At 30.2% G+C, this 24,710-nt stretch overlaps 1 protein-coding gene across 2 annotated transcripts in view; it reads left to right on the top strand.

Moving 5' to 3' along the window:
* The window catches only part of LOC125876796 (oligouridylate-binding protein 1-like), a 377,725-nt gene extending 355,645 nt beyond the window's left edge, over window positions 1–22,080 (top strand). The window contains exons 2-13 of one of the 2 annotated variants that reach the window (XM_049558053.1): window positions 15,292–15,388; window positions 16,222–16,283; window positions 16,585–16,687; window positions 18,140–18,216; window positions 18,295–18,356; window positions 18,444–18,531; window positions 18,626–18,701; window positions 18,858–18,888; window positions 19,506–19,625; window positions 19,919–20,004; window positions 20,507–20,680; window positions 21,596–22,080. In XM_049558053.1, the coding sequence (XP_049414010.1) occupies window positions 15,308–15,388; window positions 16,222–16,283; window positions 16,585–16,687; window positions 18,140–18,216; window positions 18,295–18,356; window positions 18,444–18,531; window positions 18,626–18,701; window positions 18,858–18,888; window positions 19,506–19,625; window positions 19,919–20,004; window positions 20,507–20,680; window positions 21,596–21,868 (1,233 nt within the window). In that variant the 5' untranslated portion in view covers window positions 15,292–15,307 and the 3' untranslated portion in view covers window positions 21,869–22,080. Of the gene's footprint in view, window positions 1–15,209; window positions 15,389–16,221; window positions 16,284–16,584; window positions 16,688–18,139; window positions 18,217–18,294; window positions 18,357–18,443; window positions 18,532–18,625; window positions 18,702–18,857; window positions 18,889–19,505; window positions 19,626–19,918; window positions 20,005–20,506; window positions 20,681–21,595 lie in introns of those variants that run through there. The other variant, XM_049558052.1, reaches the window with a different exon arrangement.
* Window positions 22,081–24,710: the final 2,630 nt, after the last annotated feature.

The raw sequence follows: 24,710 nt of genomic DNA on the forward strand, positions 1-24,710 counted from the left end.
TAAAAAAAAGGAAAGATATATATAAAAAGAAAAGAAAAGGAAAAAGGAAGGAAGGAAGTAAAATGAAGGATGTATTGAATTGACAAATTTGATTATACAAATAAATAAAAAAGAAAAAAAGAAATCTTGGCAAATTCATAGAGAACCAATTATCCATAAGGACAATTAAGAGCAAAACAAAAAGTGAAAAAATTGGCACTTGGATGGGTCAGCTTGGGCCAAACTAACGGACTGGTTGGGCTTTTCAAATGGATTGTGCGGCACTAATTGTGGGTTGTGCGGCATTCATTTGGCCAATCTATATTTTACTCATAAGATTAATTACTTGAGTAGACCCCTTTTAAAAAATAATTACTTATTTTAAATATACTCTTTAATTATTACCATTTATAGCAATATCTAACAATACTATTATTTTATTATATTTATCTTTATTTCTCGCCTCTTTTTTTTTTTTTTTGTTTCTAGCCTTTTCAAATTTGTCTCTCTTTCTCGCTCTTTATCCCTTTCCTTCTTTCTGTACGTTATTCTTTCTCCATTTCTTTCTTTTTGTACATTGCTCTTTCTCCTTTGTTTCTTTATGCTGCTCTTTCTCCCTCTCTTTCTATTGTTCTTTCTCCCTTTTTTTCTCTCTCTACTTTCTTTCGTATACTAGTCAATAATTTGTAGACGAAATAAAATTTGTATCAATAATTAATTGGACAAGTAATCTAATCGTAACAAATGAAGAGATATAATAAACTGCAAAATGAATTAAACTTGAATTAAAAATGTAGTACACACATATTAAAGTTGAATTAGATGAGAATTAAACATGAATGCAAAATATAGCAAACGAAAGAGCATTCTATGATCTGTAAACTGAATAAAACTTGTATCAATAATGAATTAAACAAGTAATCAAATTGTAACAAATCAACCAATAAAATGCAAAATGAATTAAACTTGTATTAAAAGTGTATTACACTAGTATTAAAGTTGAATTAGAAAAAAGAATTAAGCATGCATAAAAACCGTAACTAATGAAAGACCAGACAACGGTCTGTAGAGTGAATTAAACTTGTATCAATAATGAATTAAACAAGTAATCTCATAGTAACAAATCAATCAAAAAATTGCAAAATAAATTTGCATTAAAATTGTATTAAATAATATTAAAGTTGAATTAGAAGAGAGAATCAAAAATGAATGAAAAACGTAACTTATGAAAGATAAGACAGAGATCTATAAACTGAATTAAACTTATATTATTCATGAATAAAACATGTATTATATGTGTCTTATAAATTATTTTTGGTTTGTATCACTAAGAACGTGAGTGATGTTTGCAATATGTATTAAAATGTATTGTGCATGTATTATAAGTGTGTTATCTAAATTACTTTAGTTGATATCGTTAAAAAGGGAGTGAAGTTTGCAATATGTATTATAAATATAGGATATATTATTCATTATTTTAATACAATTTTAATACAATTATGAAACATATCTAATACAACTTGAATACAAACGCGATATAGTTCTGCAAACTTCATCCTTTTCGAGCTTCAATCTAATATTTCTCCTAAAATCAATTCTAAACTTAACCAAACCCTCTTGAAATTAAGATATAAACTTCAAACGATATTTTCAATTATTCGTAGGAACAACCTATCCAAACTAATCGTAAATGAAAGAGCAGAAAGTAATCTAATCATAACAAATGAAGAAACATAATAAACTGCCGAATGAATTAAACTTGAATAAAAATGTATTACACACAGATTAAAGTTGAATTATAAGTGAATTAAACACACATGCAAAATGTAGCAAATGAAAGAGCATTCTGAGATTTGTAAACTGAATAAACTTGTATCAATAATGAATTAAACAAGTAATTTAATCATAACAAATCAACCAATAAACTGTAAAATGAATTAATTTGTATTAAAAGTGTATTACACAAATATTAAAGTTGGATTAGAAGAGAGAATTAAGCATGGATAAAAAATGTAACTAATGAAACACCAGACAATGACCTATAGAGTGAATTAAACTTATATCAATAATGAATTAAACAAGTAATCTAATAGTAACAAATAATAAACTATAAAATGAATTAAATTTGCATTAAAAGTGTATTACACAATATTAAAATTGAATTAGAAGAGAAAATTAAGAATAAAAAAAAAACATTACTAATGAAAAACAAGATAATAATCTATAGACTGAATTAAACTTGTATTATTCATGAATAAACCATGTATTATATGTATCTTATAAATTATTTTGGTTTGTATCACTAAAAACATGAGTGATGTTTGCAATACGTATTAAAAATGTAGTGTGCGTGTATTATAAGTGTGTTACGTAAATCAATTAGTTGGTATCACTAAGAAGAAAGTAAAGTTTGCAATATGTATTAGAAATATATTGTTCATGAATAAAACTTATATTATATGTGTCTTATAAATTATTTGATTTGTATCACTAAGAAAATGAGTGATGGTTGCAATATGTATTATTAATGGATTGCTTATGAATAAAACTTATATTATATGTGTCTTATAAATTATTTTAATTTATCACTAAGAAAATGAGTGACGGTTGCAATATGTATTAAAATGTAATGTGGGTGTCTTATAAAGGTATTATTTGTGTGTCACCTAAATTATTCTTGTTGGTATCACTAAGAAAGGAGTGAAGTGTGCAATATGTATTATAAATGTACTATTCATGAATAAAACATGTATTATATGTATCTTATAAATTATTTTGATTTGTATCACTAAGAAAAAAAGTGACGTTTGCAATATGTATTACAAATGTATTGTTCCTATATTATAAATGTATTACGAGTGTGTTACTTAAATTATTTTGGTTGATACCACTAAAAAGGAGTGAAGTTTGTAATATGTATTATAAATGTATTGTTCATGATTTTAATATAATTTTAATACAATTATGAAACATATCTAATACAACTTTAATACAATTGTCATACAGTTCCATAAACTTCACCTTTTTCGAGTTTCAATCTAATATTTCTCCTAACATATATAAATTTCAAACGACATTTTCAATTATTTGTAGGAAGAATCTATCCAAGCTAATCACAAATTCGTAAAATTCAAATAATGAATTCAAAATTTGAAGCTTTATAATGACCATTAATGGTGAACTCTTGTTGCTATAATTTTACAGATTTGAAATTTCTGCTTAAAAATATGATTTTGTACAAATTTTCATCTTTTCATTTCTTTTTCCGTCGTATTTTTGGGTAAAAATAATGAAATATGGGCAAAAATTGATTTGAAGATAGTTATATGAAAATTTCAAAGAGGAAGAAGAATAATTTTTTTAAAAAAAGAAAACAAAGAGGAGGAAGATAATAATGATAGAAAAAGAGATAGAGAAGAAGAAGAATAATAAAAAAAAAGTGAAGGAAGATGAAAAAGGAAAGAGAAAGCAGCAAGCGACTGTACAATTTCTTAATTCCAAAAAAGTGTTATATTTAGTTAGAAAAATTATATTGCCATAGATGGTAAATATTTCTTTAATATAGCATATTTATGTGATTTACCCATTTATAGGAACCACATATTATAAGTACTAAATAACATCCTATCCCTTCTAGTTTTCTATTTACCAAAAATCCCTTAAAAATGATGTTTGTGGGATACATAGCGCTGTGCACGGGATACATTAGGTTTGCTACGATCCATTCCACATAGCGGGATACATAACATTGTGCACGGGATACATGCGGGATACATAGCATTGTGCACGGGATACATAGCGTTTGATATATTCCACATAGCGGGATGCATAGCGTTGTGTACGGGATACATGCGGGATACATAGGTAAAATAAGGGATTTTTGAAATTTTTGAAATAAGTAGGGATAAATAGATATTAAGGTAAGTAAAAGAGTGTAGTTAAGTAATTTGTCCTTAAAAGTATTATATATGAATACACATAACATATTTTTATGGGTTTTGAAAATATCGTGAATTTTTTTCCAGAAAATCATCATGATGGATAACTTTATTCATCAGGACTTACACAAATAAAAAGAATAAACATAATATTTTACATGCTACCTCGACTAATATCACGATCGCGACTAAATATCTTTATACCTTTTCTTTGTATGATTGGTGCTTGAGTTAATGTATATGTCTTCAAACTATTTATTGAGTATCTGTTATCGATTCTATATATTAAAAAAAAAAGGTACATGATAGAATATATATATTCAACATTACTTTTACTTTTTCTTATTCGGTCAAATTAACGTTACGCAATTACAACGTGAATTGTGCCATTGATATTGTTGACTACTTNTCAATCTTCCTATATCACAAAATTTTTGTATTTTTCTCCCAAATTTCTTCCAATTGAAGATCTTTTTGATGATTCTAGGAGCAATTTTTGTAATTTGAATTCATTAGATATCGCTTAATTGATTTTCTCCTCGTTTTTATGAAGATCATATTTATATACATATATATTGCATCAATTTTTATAGGCTTTCGATTGAAGAATTATTTGTTTCTACATTACAATGGCTATAGTTATAAAAAAGAAAGTAGTACAAGAAGAACACGAGCAAAAAAAGAGATTGAGGTTTGTGTGATTGTCAAATTTGTATATAGTAGAATAGTTATATACATAGATACTTGTATTCTAATATTAACATAAGTTGAAATGGTGATTTGTGAATACAAGTATATTTGAATACATAAGTAATCTATCGAATTTAAAAGGTTAATTAGGCAATACAAGTATAATTGGATACATTAATACAATTTTTTTTTATAAACAAATACATGAGTCAATACCAAGCCTCAAGTATTATAAGAAAAACTTGACCAAAAAGAGATTGGCGTTTGTTGGCTTTTTTCATTTTTTTATACAGTCGAATACTTGCACACTTTTGCTGCCTACACATTCTATTATTTTTCATTTGTTTTTGTTTATGTATTGTCAAATATATCCATCTTTTGTTTAACAACAATGTATTCATATGTATACTATATTGGTGTATTCATTTTTTGTTTAACAACAATGTCTTCATTTTTCAAATTATCGTGTTCATATGCTAAATTGTTATACTTTATCTTGTTTAGTATATTAATACATTAAGTTTTTACAAATACTTGTATCCTTGATATATTAATACTTTAAATTTTATAAATAAAGATACTAATTTGAATTTGTACAATTAATACAGTTTCCTTATTTAGTTCATTGTAATTAAAATTGTATTAGTGTATAAATAGAAAAATAGAAAAATAAAAAACATATACAATAATATAGCTAGAAAAAAAGTTAAATTGTAGTCATTTTTTATAAATACCATACTTATACCTATTGTACTTTAATAACCCTATAAATATAGTCATTTTTGTAAGTTGCTCTATAGTTTATCCATATTTTTATTAGTTGAATATGGGTATCAACTCATATTTTATCCATGTAAAAAGTCGCTCACCCAACCCATTAAATATGGACAAGTTAGGCGGGTTACCAAAATATGAGCTCATTTTGCCGGCACTAATTGTGCCCAAACTTTAAAATTTGGATAGATTTAGCAGATCAAAATGGACTTGGGCTGTATTTGTCAGCCTTAACTTTAACCAAATGAACCAATTTGATGAAGGAAAAATCGCACCACACATCAATTTAAGGGTCAATATTACGGACTTTATATCTTCTTTTTTTACTATTTATAAAATTTTAATTGCAAGTATTAGCATCATCCATGTTCGTTTAACTTTTGGACGAGCTTTGACCACTTACTATACCCAATATCAAATAAATAACCTCTTATTCTTGGATCGATTGTGTCTATTCTCATCAAATCTTCAAATTCTTGAATTGTGTACGTCTTTGCCGTGGCAAAAAATGCGTCTTCAAATCATTCGTATTTCTATGAAAAATCTTCAGAACATTGCAACACAAATGCCACATGCAAGCATAATGATCTAAATTAGGATATACCCTTGCAGTTCCTTTCCATATGTTTTCATTCATGTCAAACATAAAATACATATTCTTTCTTTCTCTATATGAGTTCTTAAATCTTTCAAAGTACCAGGTCCAAGATGCATCATTTTCGGAATCTACTATCGCTTATGTAAGCAGAGGTGTATCTAGAAGGGACCGGATTCGCGTGAACTCATGCTTCCCTCCTGAAATCATATATAGTAGTGCTATATTTTTTTTTAAAAATATTTAAACATAGATGTGTGAACCCACACTTGAAGTATCATATAATGTCGTGTGATGATGATTGGGTGTACCTCTCTAAGTGAGGCTAGAAATTTGATCTTTTATTTATCTTGTTCTATTTTCCTTTCTAAAATTGGGTAACGGCTCTCTAAGTGGTTTGTATAAATATTAAATAATTTTAGACATATAATTTTAAAATTTTAATAATTTTCAGGGATAAGAACCTAAATATTATATCGATCAAATTTATACCTTAGGTCCTTCTTTTCGTAATAGTGTACCTATCATCTCAAAATTTTGGACACACCTCACGTAAGTGGAAGTATGTGAAATGTTTCATTATAAAAAAATATAATTAATTCATACTCATCGAAAAAAATTTTATATACCAAAATTATAATATCATATAAGTATCAAGATTCAAATCATACCTCTTGGATTCATTGTGCTTGCAATTATAATTGTCCCATCATATGAGCCTATTAAGTCTGCCCCGTCAACAATAACTACTGGCCTACAATACTCCCAACTCCTAATAGATACTTAACGCAACAAATACAGATAAAAATCTATCACTTTTTTTTCTCTTCAAGCTTACAACAGAATCAAGATAATTCTCCTTGAAAATGTACAAATAACCTGAAGTTTTGCAATGGTTATACTTCATCTTTCCAGTTGGATAATGTATAAACGTATACATTGTTATACTTAAATTTTCCAATTAGATACTAGTTGCATACAATGTTAGTCTTATTTTTTCAAGTTGGATACCAAATGAATACAAATTGAATATTAGCAATACCCTGAAAGTTTTGCATATGATTCAGCTCGATCTTCACACAACATTTTTATTGTTTTTTTCTTTAGCTGGTCATGCTTGCATGTATGTGAACAAAACACCATGTGATTTCAACATGTCTTCGGTAATATCCTTATTGTCACTAGATCAACAAACTTTTCCAATATCATAAAAGCTACCAAGTCAGTTATTTCTTGACGCCTTGCATAAACTCTGTCCCTCACCAAACACGCGTGATTCCCACAAAATTTATGGATTTTGAAAAGTCCAAGATTGATTCAAACTCAAAGAATTAATTATTCATGGACAGTTTTCGGAAGGACACTTTAGGTAATAGTTGTTTTATAAGCAAAAAACATTAGTCAAATATTTGTATACCAATTTCATACAAATAAGATAATCAACAAACAGATAAACAATTATATTCTTACCAAGCTGAACTGGAACGTATTATAAGAAATCAAAAAATTTGGACAATTGTACAGTGTCGCATCACCTCCATAAGAGTGTTCTTATTTTTGTAAATTTGTTTCTTAGCAATCAACATATTAGCAGTGTGGCTGATTACTTCAAATCTTTGATCATACAATCCATCAACACTGTCACCAAAATTCATTCCAATTAAACGGATTGATTTTTGAGTATAAATCAATATTTGTTAGTGATATTTCAATAAAATTTTCTTTTCACTCCATCACAACACCAGATTCTGAATTATCCATAGCCCGTTTCTTCAATGTTATGCACATCAAATATTTTTTAAAGAAATCAACATTTTCTTCTGATCCAAGAACACTTCTACACCCAAATCATTATGTATACAAACTAGTGGACATTATTCACTAACAATGTATTTAATCTCAAGTTCATCAATAGTAGTGTCTACTCTTACTTGTGAGGTTATCGCATTAACAAGACCACTAATAGGCTGGTAGAATCATAAATAATTTCCTCCATTTAAAAATCAACATACTTCCTATTTCATCATAAATTTATTTTGTCGAAATTACAGTAAACCAAAATAGAAATAACGTTTACACACATTTTATATCAATTTCATGTTAAAAGTATAAATAACTTTTCATTCCATTATTATACATAATTCTATACCAATTTTATGCTAAAAATAAACACTTATTCATTCTAAATTTGTACCAAACAAATATCAATTTCGAACCATTTGTAACTAGTCATTCTGTTTTGTTATATAAATAGTATACCAAATGCCTACAAGTTTTTTGCCAATATCTATACTAACTTCATACCAACACTAAACATTGGTTCATACAAGATTCATACCAAGAAGAGTACCAAACTCAAACAAGTCAAAGTGTAAATATTCTTTAATTATAAATTAACAATATATCAATTCCATTGCAGTTATATGCAAATTTCTATACAATATTCATGCCAATAGTAAACGCTTCTTATTTAAAAATTGAATATTATACATTAAAAATTTGTTAAAATAAAAACTGAGTACTATTCATTAAATCGAACAAAATTACATAGTATTATTGATATACACAATATAAAAACACATTCGAAATAGACTGTCACATAGGCGTATCCAGGAGAGGGTCACCGGGTTCACGTGAACCCATGCTCTCCTTCTGAAATCATATATAATAGTGCTATATTTTTAAAAAAATATTTAAACATAGATGTGTGAACCCACACTTGAAGTATCATATAATGTCGTGTGATGATGATTGGGTGCACCTCTCTAAGTGAGGCTAGAAATTTGAATCTTTTATTTATCTTATTCTATCTTCCTTTCTAAAATTGGGTAACGCCTCTCTAAGTGGTTTGTATAGATAAAAAAATAATTTTGGACCTATAATTTTAAAATTTTAATGATTTTCAGTGATAAGAACCTAAATATTATACCGATCAAATTTACACCTTTTCGTAATAGTGCACCCATCATCTCAAAATTCTGGATACGATTTATAAACACTAACCTGAACAATCTCATCTACCACCATGCTTGATTAATATCGAAAAGAAACCTTCCATCACATTATATTAAGACAATAAATGTGAAACAAACAAATAGTTGGAGAAGACAATGGTGAGTACTCCTTTGAGCGATGATAGAGAAATATACGAATATTGAGTAAAAATAGCGAAATATGTTTCTTTTAGTCAATTAACAGGTGAGAGAAAAGATCAATAATTGTTTTGAGCTAAACTAGGAAAACAAATATTTTATTGTTATGACTCTCCTTATTTTATGTCTATTATTAATTATCATTACTATTATTAATTTGTTTGTTAATTTTTATTCCATTTTTTAGTTTTTTTATTTAACAAATATTATAGCCCGTAATTGTTAATGTTAAAACTTGAAACATAAAGAACACTGTCATAACTAATAATAATTAGTCTTACATATATCAATTATAAAATTTTCTCTTTGATGAAATCAATAAGAGATCATGACCACAAAGGTTGAGCGGTGAGCATTGTAGTAAATTTCTATTTTTTTACTTTTAATTAAATTTTTTAAATGTTATTCCTAAATATAATTTTTTTTTGTAATATGAAGCATAATATTTTGAAGAAATAATTCCCAACGAACCTAGAAAAATCACATCCCAAAATAGATATGAAATATCGAGCACAAAACAAAAATAATAATTAAACAAGATATGGTGACCAAACGAAAAAGAAGAGTTTCATAAGATTTGATATAAATTTGTCTTGGAATCTTAAAAGTTGTTTTAATTTGCTTATTTGTTTTGTTTATCATTCGGATTGGATCAATGTGTTATGTGAATCAATAAATAAAGAACACATATTTAATTAAAATATAATTAAATATTATATAATTATGTCGTTAATAAAAGGATAATTTTAAGCCAAAAAAATAATGTCAGGGCACAAGAAGGAGGACATTTTTTTATCTCAAGAAGTGGAGGGACATTTTGATCCTCTTCCATTACGAATTTAATTATTTTTAGTGGTATCATACTATGTAGATTTAAACATCAAAAAGTCTAGCTCAACTCAAGCTTAATTATACTTTAACAAATTTGATTAAAGTGGATCAAATTCTATTTGACTCAACATCATAAGAAATTTGATTAAGTTGGATTAGATTTAGCTTACTCAATTGAACGTTAAAACCTAAATAACTTATAAAATTTTCATACGTCAAAATTAGTGCTCCTCGGGTTAAAATATCATTGTCCTAAAAAAAGAGTAAAATCAAAGCAAAGGCTCAAAATGGTCCCCTTTTTCCTTCTCTCTTAACCTCCGGATATATCACCCCACCTCTATTAGATACATTACATCTTTGTGTTATATACAATGAATTTGATACAAATGTTATTGTTGTTACATAACCCCAATTGTTTCAGACCTAAATCAGTATGAATCTGATTTATAGTTATGTATTTGATACATAACTATGTATCTGATACATAACGCATGTATCATTTGCCATGTATCGGGCGACAGAGCAATGTATTCGCAAGTTCTGAAAAATCTGAGATTATTATAATTTGAGAAACTTTCGGAATAGAATGTAATTAACACCCAAATTGTTTGGATTTTTATACTTTATATCCGTAAGTGAAAATTTTATAAATGACATTTATTAGACTAATATTTTCAAGTTATAGCAATAGAATAAAACTTTCAAATTTTAACAATAAAAAATTTCAGGTTGTAACATTTTATTAAAAAAAAAGTTTTTTCAAGTAATTGTAAAAAATCAGTTTTGAAAAAAATAAAAAGATAAAAAAGGATAAAAAATCGAATTTGAAAAAAAGAAGAAGATAAAAAACGGATATAGGTGTATTAATTAATTTTGAATTCATTGATGATAATTGTTAATTGGCATAAATTTAGGAGATTCAAACAAATTAGAAATATTTATTTTTCTTATTTCACTCAAATCTGTTAACATTAATTAAAAAATCAAATTTTATTCATTTTGTTCAAATGTTTCTCTCTCTTCATTTTTTTTCTAGAATTTGGCGTCACTCACGAGTAGATCCAAATTTTTTTGGTTGAATAATCTTCATTTTGTTGTAATGGACGGCTTCTTATCTATATTAATTAAACATGGTAGTAGATGGCATCCTTCTGGTTAGTATTCTTTACGATTTATTGTTTGTATTTGTATAATACTGAAACGTAAAAAAAAATGAAACTGTAAATGACATTTTTTTATTTTGTTTATGTATACTAGATTTAAGTTGCGATGTTTTTTGTATGAACATTATTTTGTTCATAATACGTAATTATTTTTGTGAAACTGGAGTTAATGTTGGTACGATTGTGTTTGTTATATTTTTTTTGGTTATATTGTATACTGTTTATACCATAGATTTGTGCGATATTGGATTAATATCTGAATGATTTGAGTATAAGTGTATGGAATAATAATAGTATTAGCGTTGTAAAGTTATGAAATTTGTGACAAAATGTATGAAATGTGTTTAATGGTATGAAATGTGTTGTAACATTGTTATGAAACTGATATTTTTTTTAATCAATTTGATAATAATAATGAGATGGATTCGGTATGCAGTTTAAAATTATAATATGAGATACTGTTTTTTTCCTTCTGAAAATATAAATAAAATGTGTAGGTTGGAATGAATTTGGTAGTGTATTTGAAATAATATTGGTATGAATAATTATTCACTATTGTATAAACAATATGAGTAAGAAATATGATAATTTGTATGAAATTTGTATTAGGTTGGTATGAAATTTGAATATAAATACAACACATGTTTTTTTTACTTTTGTGTGATGTAAAACTGACTGTGATTTCGTAATGAAACATGGAAATATCCTGCGCCAAAACAATGATGTCGTCAAGTGGGTCACAACAGGAAGACATGTTCAAATTATCCTGTGCCAAAACAATGATAGTTTATTTGTTTAAACTATACAAAAAAATTATTTTATTTTGTCTTTTAGAGTCATGTTTTGTTTTGATTGTGACAATGTATTCATTGTTTTTCAATAATATTTATTGACAGTGCATATCAAATATATATATATATAATTGATATCAAATGCATTCCAGCTAAGTGTTTAATACATTGTTCATGTTTTATACAAGATTCATTCAGTAATCATACCAATTGCATATCGCTGGAAATCAAATTCATGCCAGTTTAATATATAAGGTACTGTTCATATTAGTGAACATTATATAAGGTAATTATGGTATGCATTTGGTATGCAATTGAATAGCCATTGATATTATTTAATGTAATTTAGCATGAGTATTAATTTTGTATCCAACTGGTGTCCTACTCTAAACAAAATAAAACAAGATGTAATTGATGTCGGTGCAAAATTTAATGATCGTTGTTTTAAATTGTCAGATTCATTTTTTCCAGTATTTATACAGATTGTATACCAACTTCATTGATATTATAAAACAAGATGTAATTGAGGTTGTTATAAAATACAATGATCACTATTTTACATTGGCATAATCATTTCTTGAAGGTATTTATACAGGTTGGATACCAATTTTTTTTTTTTTGTGTGTTAGAATATGAAGTAAAAAAAATCAATCATGTATGAATTTGGATGCCAAAAGTATACAGTTTGGATACCAATTATAAGACAGAGTTAGTTCATGAACTTTAAATTGGTGTTCGTTTTGTTTCAGTTAACAAGACATTGTTAGTTCATGAACTCTAAATGTTGAATTCAATTGGGATGCAGCTTGTGTATAACTGTTATTCCGAAAATTATTATACTCAATGTGTAATTTATCTTTTGAATAGGGGGTATCCAATTGATTTGCAGTCTGTATATAACTAGTATCCTGAAATTATAATAGTCAATCTGTAATTAATATGTTGTTGGTATCTGACCTAAAGAAAACAATGGATATTATATATCATCAAATATTTAAAACTGTATCAAACACAAAAATATCGTCCAAAAATTAAAAAAAAACTTGGAATTCTAAAAAGTCTAAGTTGCAATCAACTATCTCAAATTAGATCTCTGTGGTCTTGGTGTAGGATTATTGCTGGTATCCGGAGCATGTTCTTTTGCTATGCAAGGTCCACCAAATTTGATAGCAACATTTCCAGTTACTTCACTCCCATTGATCGCGCCATCATCGCTCTTTGTTTTTCCATAATGTCATATGATTGTGGCATATCTTTGACGATGGTACTTTGCATTGATATCAACGGAACGCATATAAAAAACTCTATTACTGATGTATTTAGCAAATAAACATGTGTACAAACCAAAATCACTGAAAAAAAATTAAAAGAAATTTTTTTTTAAGAAATAAATTGAGTTAACTTTTCATTCCACATATTATTCATGTTTCATTCCACATTCACATACATAAATTTTAGTAATATATTATACCAGATTTGAAAAAAAAATCACACCAATATTATTGAAACGTCATACCAGTTCATGTGCACTGTGGCATTTAACAAACTACTTTCATAAATTTATCCAACTACAATCAAAATAATTTTCAAAACAACATTTAATATCAATTTATACCAATTTCATACCAATGTTAAAAATTGAAATACATTAGTGGAGAAATTGAAAAATAAACCTTCATATTAGGAAAAATATCAATAATTCATAGCAATATTAGTCATAATTCATACAAAAAAGAGTTATTTAACAAACTGCACTAAAATCACCTAATTGGGCTACTAATATCAAACAAATTTCATACCAATGTCAAAACACATTTCATACCAGTTGCATACCAATATTAAATCCCATTTCATACCATATTCATAAATCATATATTAAAGTCAGATTCATATCAATATTATTCACATTTCGTACAAGTTTCACACCAAAACAAGTTTCGTACCAACAATAAGCATAATATAATATTTTTAACAAAAAAAATCACTAATTTGAAAATAAATTAAATATAATACTTATCCTAACCATTTTTTTTTTTTTTGCCTTTTTTGGATATTGGGATTTCTGAGTCCTCCTTTGTTGTTGCTCTTCTTCTTGATGGTTTTGAAGACAGATCAATTTCGACATTTGTTATTTTTTTTCTTTTTTATCCCACTTACGAAATCCGAATCCGAATCAAAATGTGGCAAGTTTATTAACTGCTTTCTCCACATTCTTTGTGTGTAGATCTCCTCCCATCATTGAATCATATACATGTGGAAGAATTTGCTGATTTTCTTTTTGAACGAAGAAGACGAACGTTGAATATGGTGAGAAAGAAAAAATTAGTTCTCTGTAAAAGAAGAACGTGGGGGTGGGGGGTTTGCGTATGGGTAAAAGAGGAAGGTGTGGGTGTGGATGGGGGGTTGCCGTGTGAAAACTGAAAAAAAAAATCCCTAAAAATGGTGTAAGAGATAATGACAATGTAAAAAAGGAAGATAAATCAATGTAAATTCGACGTGTAACTGTAAAAAAGTAGCATGAATCAATGTAAATTCCTATAATTGTGTAAGAGATAATTATGATGTATTCTTTATTTAAATAATCTAATAATATAAAAATATTAATTATTTAATAAAGTAAAATTTAATTGATTTATAAACAAATAGTGATATGTTATAACCTGTAATTAAACTGTATAAGCAAGAATTTTTTAAAAATAGATTTAAAATCCATAATATTATCTATTAAATGTGTATGTGGAGTAAGTTTTCCTATCCATACACTTAAACTAGAATCTAATTTTCAGAAATGCTCAAAATAATTGCTACTTATCTTTTAGACTTGGCCCAAATGGTAAATTTTTTTCTATTTAGCCATAAGTTTTGAAGTTATAATTTTTGAAATTTAAAATTATATTTGGACATATATTAAAATTAAAAATAATTAAATTTTGTGAATAGAAGTACCAAAAACTATTAAACTTAAAATTATTTGAAGATCAGATTTATAAAATCTAATAAGAATTTTATAGTCAAACAATATTTTAAAAAATAATATAAAAAAAAATCAGCATAGACTTTGGCCCACAATAGTCCTACAAATTGCAAGTCCATAAAGAGAAAGCAGGTGTAGGAAGAGTAAAAAAGAAAAGGGTGTAGGAGATTTTGCTAATCAGCTAAAAAATAAATAAATAAAGATCTATAGCAGTGTAGCAAAACATCATCTTTCTCTTTCAGTCTTCATCTTGTGGCACCACTCTTAAGGGTTTCTTTTTCTTTTCTTTTTTTCTTTTTTATTTTTTTCTTCCTTCATTTTTCCTTTCTTGAAAATCATCTTTTTTTTTTTTTTTCTTTTCTTAATATAATCTGAGTTTTATATCTCCTGTATATTTACATTCAATTAAATTCATAGAAGATGATGCAACAGAGGCTGAAGCAGCAACAAGCATTGATGCAGCAATCCCTTTATCATCCTGCTCTTCTTGCACCCCCACAGGTTCCTTTTTTTCTTTATTGGGTTTTGACTTGTTATTATGCCTTTTTGGATTTTACCCAAGTTCAAGTTTTGATAAAGCTGGAATCTTTTTGTATTTTTTCATCTCTTGATTGTGGTTTTCTTGAAAATTGAAATTTTGGGTCTTTGTTCTTTTTTGTTTTTAATTTGGATACCCATTTGAAAAATTTAAGCTTTATGTTAAAAATAAAAAAAATGTATACGCGTTAATGATTAGAACATGGTGAAGTCTGTGGTTGAGTTTGTAGAGTTGTGATTGGAAAGATGGTGCCTTTTTGAGAGGCAACTAGTTGAAATTACTGGACTTGAGTTTAGCTAGTATTAAAAATTAAAAAGTTATAATAATGGTGTTTGGTTTTTGAACTGTTTTAGCCTTTATTTAGTTTGTCTGCTTAGCACTCCTATATAGATAGAAAGTATTGAGAGTAAGGAATGAGCAAATCTTGGTGTCTTCTCTGTTTAGGCATGGTGATATGGTTGTTTTTTTTTGTAAAATTCCAAGTTATTGAATTAAGGTTTCATAACTTTGGGTAAGGGAGAGATGAAGGGGCTGTGGAATTGGGGTCATGGCCTCCACAATCCTCCATTCATTCACATTTGTACCTTCTATGGGAATCAAAAGTTTTTGTGAATTGGGTAGTGGCTGCGGTTCCCTTGTCATAAAAAAAAGTAGTCATGAATTTTCACAATGCCATGGTATACTCCTATATTGATTTGACCTAGTGTCTATACAACTTTATTACATGGGATTAAGGAAAACTTAGGATCCTTTTTCTTTTATTTTTTTATTGACCTTTTGTAGTATTTGTTTACAGATAGAGCCTATCTTGAGTGGAAATTTGCCTCCTGGATTTGATTCAAGTACTTGCCGCAGTGTGTGAGTGCCTCATGGCCATTCTTTTTATTCGAAAATCAGTTTTCTTTTTATTTTTCCTTTTTCCTTTTAAGTTGTTGCCTTTTGCTTGAAAAGTGATACTCCCTCCGTTTCTCTATTGTATCTTGGTACAAAAGCTCATGTAATGTATACTTTTATATGCTTTCTTATTACTTGTTCGCTGCATGTTTAGCTGCATGAAACTGTGCTTGATCAAACATGCTTGTCTATATATTTAAAGAGAGCATGATGTTCTGAATTAATCTTTGATAACCCTTCTGGCTTTTAATGTTATCCGAACTAGGTACGTTGGAAACATCCACCCCCAAGTAACGGAACCACTTCTTCAAGAGGTCTTCTCAAGTACTGGCCCCCTTGAGGGATGCAAGCTCATAAAAAAAGAGAAGGTCTGATTTCATTATTGTGGTTCATGTTTAACATTTTCTTACCAGACAAGTCTTGAGAGTTAATTGAAACATGCCTATCTGAAGATGATTGATTTATGTCATAGTTCTAATTAGTGTAACATGTTAACACTTTAATGACTATGGAGTGTAGGCACCTTGGAGCAAGTGAAGAATGTAAATTAAAATCATGAATTTCTCTTGAGTTTTGTTTTAGGGAGAAGCTTTTCGGGTGAAGCTGGTTATGCTAATGATTCTGGCTCTGTGCTTTCAGATGTGTTTGTTAGGCCATATGCATATCTCGAGGGTGAGGGCTTATTGCCTCTTGCCCAATGGAGGGTGCTATTAATTTATGAGATGTATGCCTTAGTAGTTGAGATGCGACTTTGGCTGAATTTCATCAATGCATTCACCTCACTGGTGCTTGTTTGGACTTTTGGAGGGAGAGAGAGAGAGAGAGAGAAGTGGCAAGCTAGCATGTTTAGTTTTAACTCATTTAGGGTTATGGATAGTTGTGGTTGAAGTGGTTTCTCTTTGTGATTTTTCAAATAGGCAATATTTCTCTCACTCCGACAATCCATTAACTATTGAAAAGAAACAAAAAAAAAGTCGCAATTTTCTATTTCCAATTTCTTCGCTGTTCAGTCATTGCCCAACTTTTGTTGTTTCCTCCTTTAGTTTTCTTTTTCAACCTTATGCATATACTTGTTTGAAATGAATTGTGATAACCTCCTTGAAAGACATTTGCTTTACTTCTCGAGGTATCACTCTCACCTTGGAACACCATGGCTTCACCTTTAGCCTTAGAAACATTGGCCTTGTTAGTTCTTCAACTCATGAATCAGTCTTCATGAATTTAGAGTGTAGGCATTGTCTGTTTGCTTTAAGTATTTATAGCATTGGTGCCAGTCAAAACTGTGAATCTTCAAAATCGATGAATCACCATTGGGCTTTTGTAGATTGAAGTATAACAAGGTTGTAATGGTGATTCCCACGTAAGTTCTTAACTTTTAACTTGTGAAAACCTTGCAGACTTTGGAGTTTATTGTGGTTGCGACATTGCAGCAATTTAATGTGATGAGGATCTATTCATGATTAACATTTAAGCTTTTAAAGCAAAAGCATTTCACATTAAAACTAATCATGCACAATGATAGTCTTCACCTTCTGTCACTCCATGATTTCTACAAGTTGGGCTATACTTGTAGAACCTGAGAAAGGGTCGGGAAAGAGGGGTTGGTGTCTACCAAATGTTTGAATTCTTCATCGTCTTGTATAGTGCAATAATGATGTTAGTTCCATAAAATATTTTCTGTCTTCACAGTTATAGTCCTGAAATCCTTGATACTTCCTAGATTGATGTTTATGTGTGAGTCTGCCGTTCATCTCAAGTCACATAACTTGTTTGAAATTTCTTGATACGAGACTAATATAGGGTGATTCCTTGCAATGCAGTCATCGTATGGATTTGTCGACTACTTTGATCGCCGATCAGCGACCCTTGCTATTGTGACTCTTAATGGAAGAAATTTGTAAGTGGATTTTCTTGCAATATTCTGGCTTAAGGGTTCAGCATTTACACTGTGGTAGGTCTTACTTGTAAAATGCAGGTTTGGACAGCCTATAAAAGTTAACTGGGCATATACTAGTGCTCAGAGAGAGGATACCTCAAGTATGTATATCAGATATCTGAATTTTCTATCTTCTTGTTAGTTTTGCACTTAGTTGAAAACTCAATACCGTCTTCTCTGGGTTACAGGTCACTTTAACATTTTTGTGGGTGATCTCAGTCCAGAGGTTACAGATGCCACATTGTATGCATGCTTTTCAGTCTACCCTAGCTGCTCGTAAGCTCTATCATTTGTAGTCCTGCAAACCCTGACATTCATTTTCAAAAATATATTGTACTCTCAGATATGACTTTCAAGTTTTTCCTTGCAGAGATGCAAAGGTTATGTGGGATCAAAAATCAGGCCGTTCAAGGGGATTTGGATTCGTTTCCTTCCGTAGTCAGCAGGTTCTAAGATGGCTTTGATCAACCCTCTGATATTAAGCTTCTTCTCGTGTGCATTCCACCCAAAATAGGAAAAGAAGAAAACTAGTAGTGCCTACCTTGTGCTTTTCTATGAACCATGCCAACCTTTTTTTCTTTTCTTTGGAATGTTTTGTGCAGGAGGCGCAAAGTGCAATAAATGACTTGAATGGTAAGAACAAGCAGTCTATCTTTTTTTTAATACACTCATTCAACATGGTTTTATATACTGTCTTTAAAATTGCATATTGAGAATTTGATTCTTAATAGAGCACTTTACCCACCAGTTTTCTATTGGGGAAAATCTTGGTTGCTTACTGTTTGTGTTCTTGTTCTATTTGGGATTCTATAGCATAGGACAAACTAAGATTATTTTCTTGTTTTCTCGTGTGGGTAGCTCATTGATAGACATTCTGTCACTCTCTATGCTGGTCTTTCACTCGCAGAGCTAAGCAGATCATTGCATCTCCTCCAGTCTTCGTCAATCTAGTTTCATTTGGTTCTCTTGCATGCTATAGTTCAATCTTTTTTTTACTGTTTTTGCGGAGTATACATGTAAAGAATGGCGTGTACCAGCCAATTTATATAATTCTCAATGTTTTAGAAATACAAGATTTAGCATTTCTTTTTCTCCTAGAAATCATTTTCAAATGGATGAGAACTTGGTTTCATGCCACATTGCTGCATCATTTCTTGGTTGTTTTATCTCCTAGATTAGTAGGCTTGATCGAAGATAGGTCTGGTTTTCTATCTCATCTAAATAGAGATCTTTTTGGTTCAAAACAAAAGGTAAGTGGTTAGGAAGCAGACAAATCCGCTGCAACTGGGCAACAAAAGGCGCTGGAGGAATTGATGACAATAAGAGTTCAGATGCGAAAAGTGTTGTTGAGTTGACAAGTGGAACATCAGGTTGGTTTTTGATGAATTTTATAGTTGCTTCTGTTTTCTGCTTGTTGAAACAACACTGGACTTTGAGTTGTAGTAAATCAAGTACCTTTAACAGTCATGTACAATTCTTGCATATTGATCCAAGCACATCCATATTCAGTGTGTTATTGTGTTATATGTGTACATTCTTTTGCCAAAGTGATGTAGACTCTGCAACTGATGTGGAGTGCTTACTAGAACTTTTTAGATGCCTTACTTTTACTGAATTAACCTACATAATGAAGAATCTTGATGCTATTTATGTTATTGTCTAGATGATGGTCATGACAAGGCCAATGAAGATGCTCCAGAAAATAGTCCCCAGTATACAACTGTTTATGTTGGCAACCTTTCTCCTGAAGTGAGTATCAGTAACACCTCATAACTCTGTTTTAGAATTTGTAACTAATTGTTGTGGGGATATGTCTCCACCCTCCTTTAGGTCAGCTCCCCAAGTTTTGATCAAATACCTAGCGACAAACTCCTATGTTCTCTGCAATCATATTTGCACAGACTCTCTTTCGAGCAGACATTATGATTCATGAATAACATGAAACACCTGAAGTGGTTAAATGTAACTGCTGTATCAGAAGTTCCACTGGTGGAGATATACTTCACAAGCTTCTTAAGCTTTAATTTAAATCTACGTTCAAGCAATGGAATTGTAGCCCCACTCCTGGACCTTAGGCATCTGCATGAGTATCAAGTAGCTGTTAGGACGCAAGAGATTTACCTTCCCTGCTTGAATGCCGTAGAGGAATAATATATAGTGGAAGTAGGAAGGAGTTTATTTGCAGTTTATTATTATTGTCTTCAGATATTTTAATTATGTGTGGAGGTTCTCATGTCCATGTGTGTTTCAGGTCACTTTAGTTGACCTCCATCGTCATTTTCATGGTCTTGGAGCTGGTGTTATTGAAGATGTCCGTATTCAACGGGACAAAGGTTTTGGTTTTGTAAGATACAGCACCAATGCTGAAGCTGCTCAAGCTATTCAGTTGGGAAATGCCCAATTCCTCTTTGGTAAACCTATTAAGGTAATGTGTGAAAAATGAGAATTCAGCTGTTTTGACTCTGTGTATACCTCGACTTTCTGTAACACTACCTGGTTTTAATAATCTAAACAAAGTTATTGAACTATAAAGAACATTTTAGAGTTCGCTTTCCTCAGACTTGTGACTTAGCCATTTGTGAGGTCTTCTGGCCTGATTGGAGGCAAATTATGTAGAGTGGGTACTTGAAGTTCTTCGTTATTTCTTTTGCAGTTCACGAAAATGATAGTTCAACAGTTTAGAAGCACCGAAGGGAGGGGGGTTATGTATAAATTTCTAGAGCACCTTGTGTGGTCCTATTCCATAGAAGAATATTCATATTTTATTCGTTGTAGAAAGTGAGTTTGATGATTCTGCAGATGTTGTTTTGCTTTGAAATGTAAAACAACCTAATTTTTGGCATTTGGAGTTGCTGGATGTGTAATATCATTTTCTTAGGGTCGGATGGGCTTGACTGAGGTTACTTGTATTCTAATACTTGGTAGATTTTAGCACCACCTGAGCTGGAAGATAGTTTTTCTATGTGAGAACTCCTTTGTCAGCAGATAAAGGCATAGTGTATGTACAGGTATGTTCAATAGAAAGAGGAAGAGTAACGTAACTCCTGTTAAGGGTAAACTGTTGATAACAGTGTTGGTGATATTAGGTTGAAGACGAAAGTGTAAAATTTAGGAGAAGGATTTGACTTCGTCGTTATGTAATAACTTCATAAAATGCAAAACACGATGTGAAGGGGTAGTTTACAGTCACACTATTGGCCCTTGTTCTTGAGCATGCTAGTGAATTGAAGCAGAGGAGTTGTCTCCAAATGTTTTCATTAGTTGACAATTATTTTCTGAGATTTAAATCTAGTGAAAATGAATCTTCTGCTGTGTTGGTAATTTTGTGTTTTCATTACAGTGCTCATGGGGAAGCAAGCCTACTCTGCCAGGAGCCAGTTCTACCCCTCTTCCTCCTCCAGCTGTGGGACACGTCCCTGGTATTTCAGTGACTGATCTTGTAGCCTATGAGCGGCAGCTTGCTTTGGCTAGGATGGGCGGTTCACAGGCTCTCATGCATTCTCAGGCTCTAATGCATTCCCAAGGTCAGCGAATTGGTGTTGCTAGTCAAGCGATTTATGATGGTGGTTATGGAGGTATTGCTGCTACAACTCAACCACCATTGTACTACTAGTGCACAACAACACTTGCTGCTTCTGCTCTGCCGGCTTTGTTTTATAGGATGCTTTTTCTTTTTCTCGTTAGTTTTTCGTGTCCGAAGCATGTATGAATATGTAGCTTGTATTTTGTCTGGCATCTAATCCTATGGCAGTTCACTGGATGAGCAGCTTCTCTTCTTTTACCCAAGGAGATCTTAGAATGTTTCATGAACTGAAATGTTTTAAAGGATTTCTCGCACTGTGAATCATGCTCTGCATATATGCATTTTTCTTTTTGTTCTTTATTTCCTAGCAATTGTGAAATGAATCTGAGTCGGAAAATGTTCAAAGCACAACCTTCGTCAATTATCTTGATGTCGAAAGGGAAGAGGACAAGGTCTTTGCCTTTAGGGTTTTGTTCAAGTAGTAAAGGTTAGAGGGACTTGTGACCTGGTTTGAATCTCATGTCATGCAAACTAAGCTTGATATTTCAGTGGAGAAGTTTCAAAATTTGTGGTGGGTTTTTAGGGTTGGTCCAGATGGATTTCTCGGTTATCAAGTGTGGATTTTTTGGTCATGAAATAAAAATCTGACTCGGGCATATTTAATGTGTTATGTTTGAACTAAACAATGAACATTAAGGGTGTGACCTAGTGGTTATTGAATTGGTTAAGAACCTTGAGGTCTCTAAGTTCAAAATTCAGTGGAGACAAAAAGCTGACTTGGATACCATAGTCCACAGTCATTAAAAAGGAAAAAAAACAATGAACTTGGTTGGGGAAGATTTGGATTTATTCTTTTTACAAAACTAGTTTTATGTCTTTTTGTTTTAAAGAAATTTTTATTTTTACACAAGACATTTAAAAAGATTATTTTCTTCTATTTAATTTATAAGTGATTGACCATAAGAGATTATTTATATCTTGGGGTGGGGTAGAGCGTGGTCATGTTCATTTCATAAGAAAAAAAAAAAGATTTGTAAGCAAGCCATTTTTTTTTTCATTCCACAGACTAATTTGGTTTTTTATTAATATATCAAAGTAATCATAGTCTTTACAACTAAAATAGAACGTAATAAATTTGAACTAGCTACTACTCCCTCTATCCTTAATTACTTGTCCATATTTTCTTTTTTAGTTATCCCTAATTACTTGTCCATTTTGACAAATCAAGAAAGGACAATTTTATTTTATCTATTATACCCTCAATTAATTACTTTGAAAAATGTAGAACTTTTTGAATATTTTAAGTTTTTAATTCATACACTTCATAATTAATAGGGGTAAAATGATAAACTCACTATGTCAATTATTGTTTTCTTAATAGGTGTGCCAATTTAAAAGTGGACAAGTAATTAGGAACAGAGGGAGTACTAAATAAGACTTGAGCAGAATGGTAAAATGATTTTTCCGTTACTTCAATTTTTCTTTTGTTTTGTGTTGGTTTTATGAAAGATCTTTATTTTAACATATGAAAGATCTGAAAAAGTCATTTTCCTCTATTCAATTGTAAGTGACCAAAAAATCTCATTTTTTCTAAAGAATTTTTTTCAGCTAGATCTTGTTTTTGTGCTTGCGGCTGTTTTGAAACTTAGGCCTTCTACTTCTATTGCTTATGAGTTGCTTCATATTTGGCAGCGGAATCGGATAAAAATACAGTTGAATTTGTACATGAGGTCAAGAGCACACATCTTAATCTAATTTTTTTAGAATTCGTTTATAGCACCTTGAATGATTCTCAATTAAAATAAAACAAATATAATGAAATAACATGATGTAAATAGTAAGAAACATAAATTAGGTTGTCTTAGTACGATTGCAAGTGTGTCCGAGAGCTCAAGCCCTTGCTCTGAGAATCCTTGTGTGAATATGGCAGACAAGAATTCAGAGATTGTGAAAATATAAACAATCCAAACATTCATAAATTCTACACACATATATACAAATTTAAATTATTATTTTAAGAATATTTCACTAATGACAATGCAAATTCATTTAAATAAGGCATAGACATAATACATAAATATGTCTTTGAACTTGTCTTCAAAAAGAATTTATGTCCTCAAACTTTGGGTGTGTGCAAGTAGACATTTAAACTTGTATAAATTAATTGAACAAATAAACATACGCATTCTACATGACAATTTGGATGAGATACACTCGAACTGATTAGCATTATGACATGTAAGACACATGTCAAGCAATATGTAGGAAGTGTGTGTGTCTACTTGTTCAAATTTTATATAAGTTCAAGTGCCTACTTGTGCGAACCCACAGTTGGAAACTATAGATACGAACCATAAACTTAACTTTTTGAAGTGTACCAATCTTATGTGTAAAGACAGGGGCGTAGCTATCCTATCGGAAAATAATACCGTATTTATAAGTTAAATGATATACAAAGTGATTAAATAATAAATTTTGGACACCCTTGACATAATAAGGTGTTGTAGCCCAGTGATTTTAGATGCCTTGAAAAAACCCTAAATGCTCATGTGTTTGAATCTCACCAGCATCATTTTTTTCCCTTTTTTTTTGACACTCTTCGTAAAATTCCTGACTCCTCCACTGTGTAAAGAGATGGTGAAAATGGAGTAGGGGAATAATTGTAGCCTGTAGGAATTCAATAGGTATAAGACTAAATTAAGGTGTTTAAGTGAAATATGCCGACACCTTTAAATGATCGTTGACGACTTAAACCCATACCTATACATGCATGATGCATCCAATATATAAACACATGCCCACGTACAAAGAACTAATATAGAAGTAGAGATGCATTCAATCAAAAGGCAACCCCACTTCAAAGTCTGGACATGTCAATACATACAAAACTATGTGTAACATTTCACATGGGGTAAGACATGAAAAAGATCCA

The sequence above is a fragment of the Solanum stenotomum genome, chromosome 9, assembly GCF_019186545.1.
Source record: "Solanum stenotomum isolate F172 chromosome 9, ASM1918654v1, whole genome shotgun sequence".
Taxonomy (NCBI): Eukaryota; Viridiplantae; Streptophyta; class Magnoliopsida; order Solanales; family Solanaceae; genus Solanum; species Solanum stenotomum.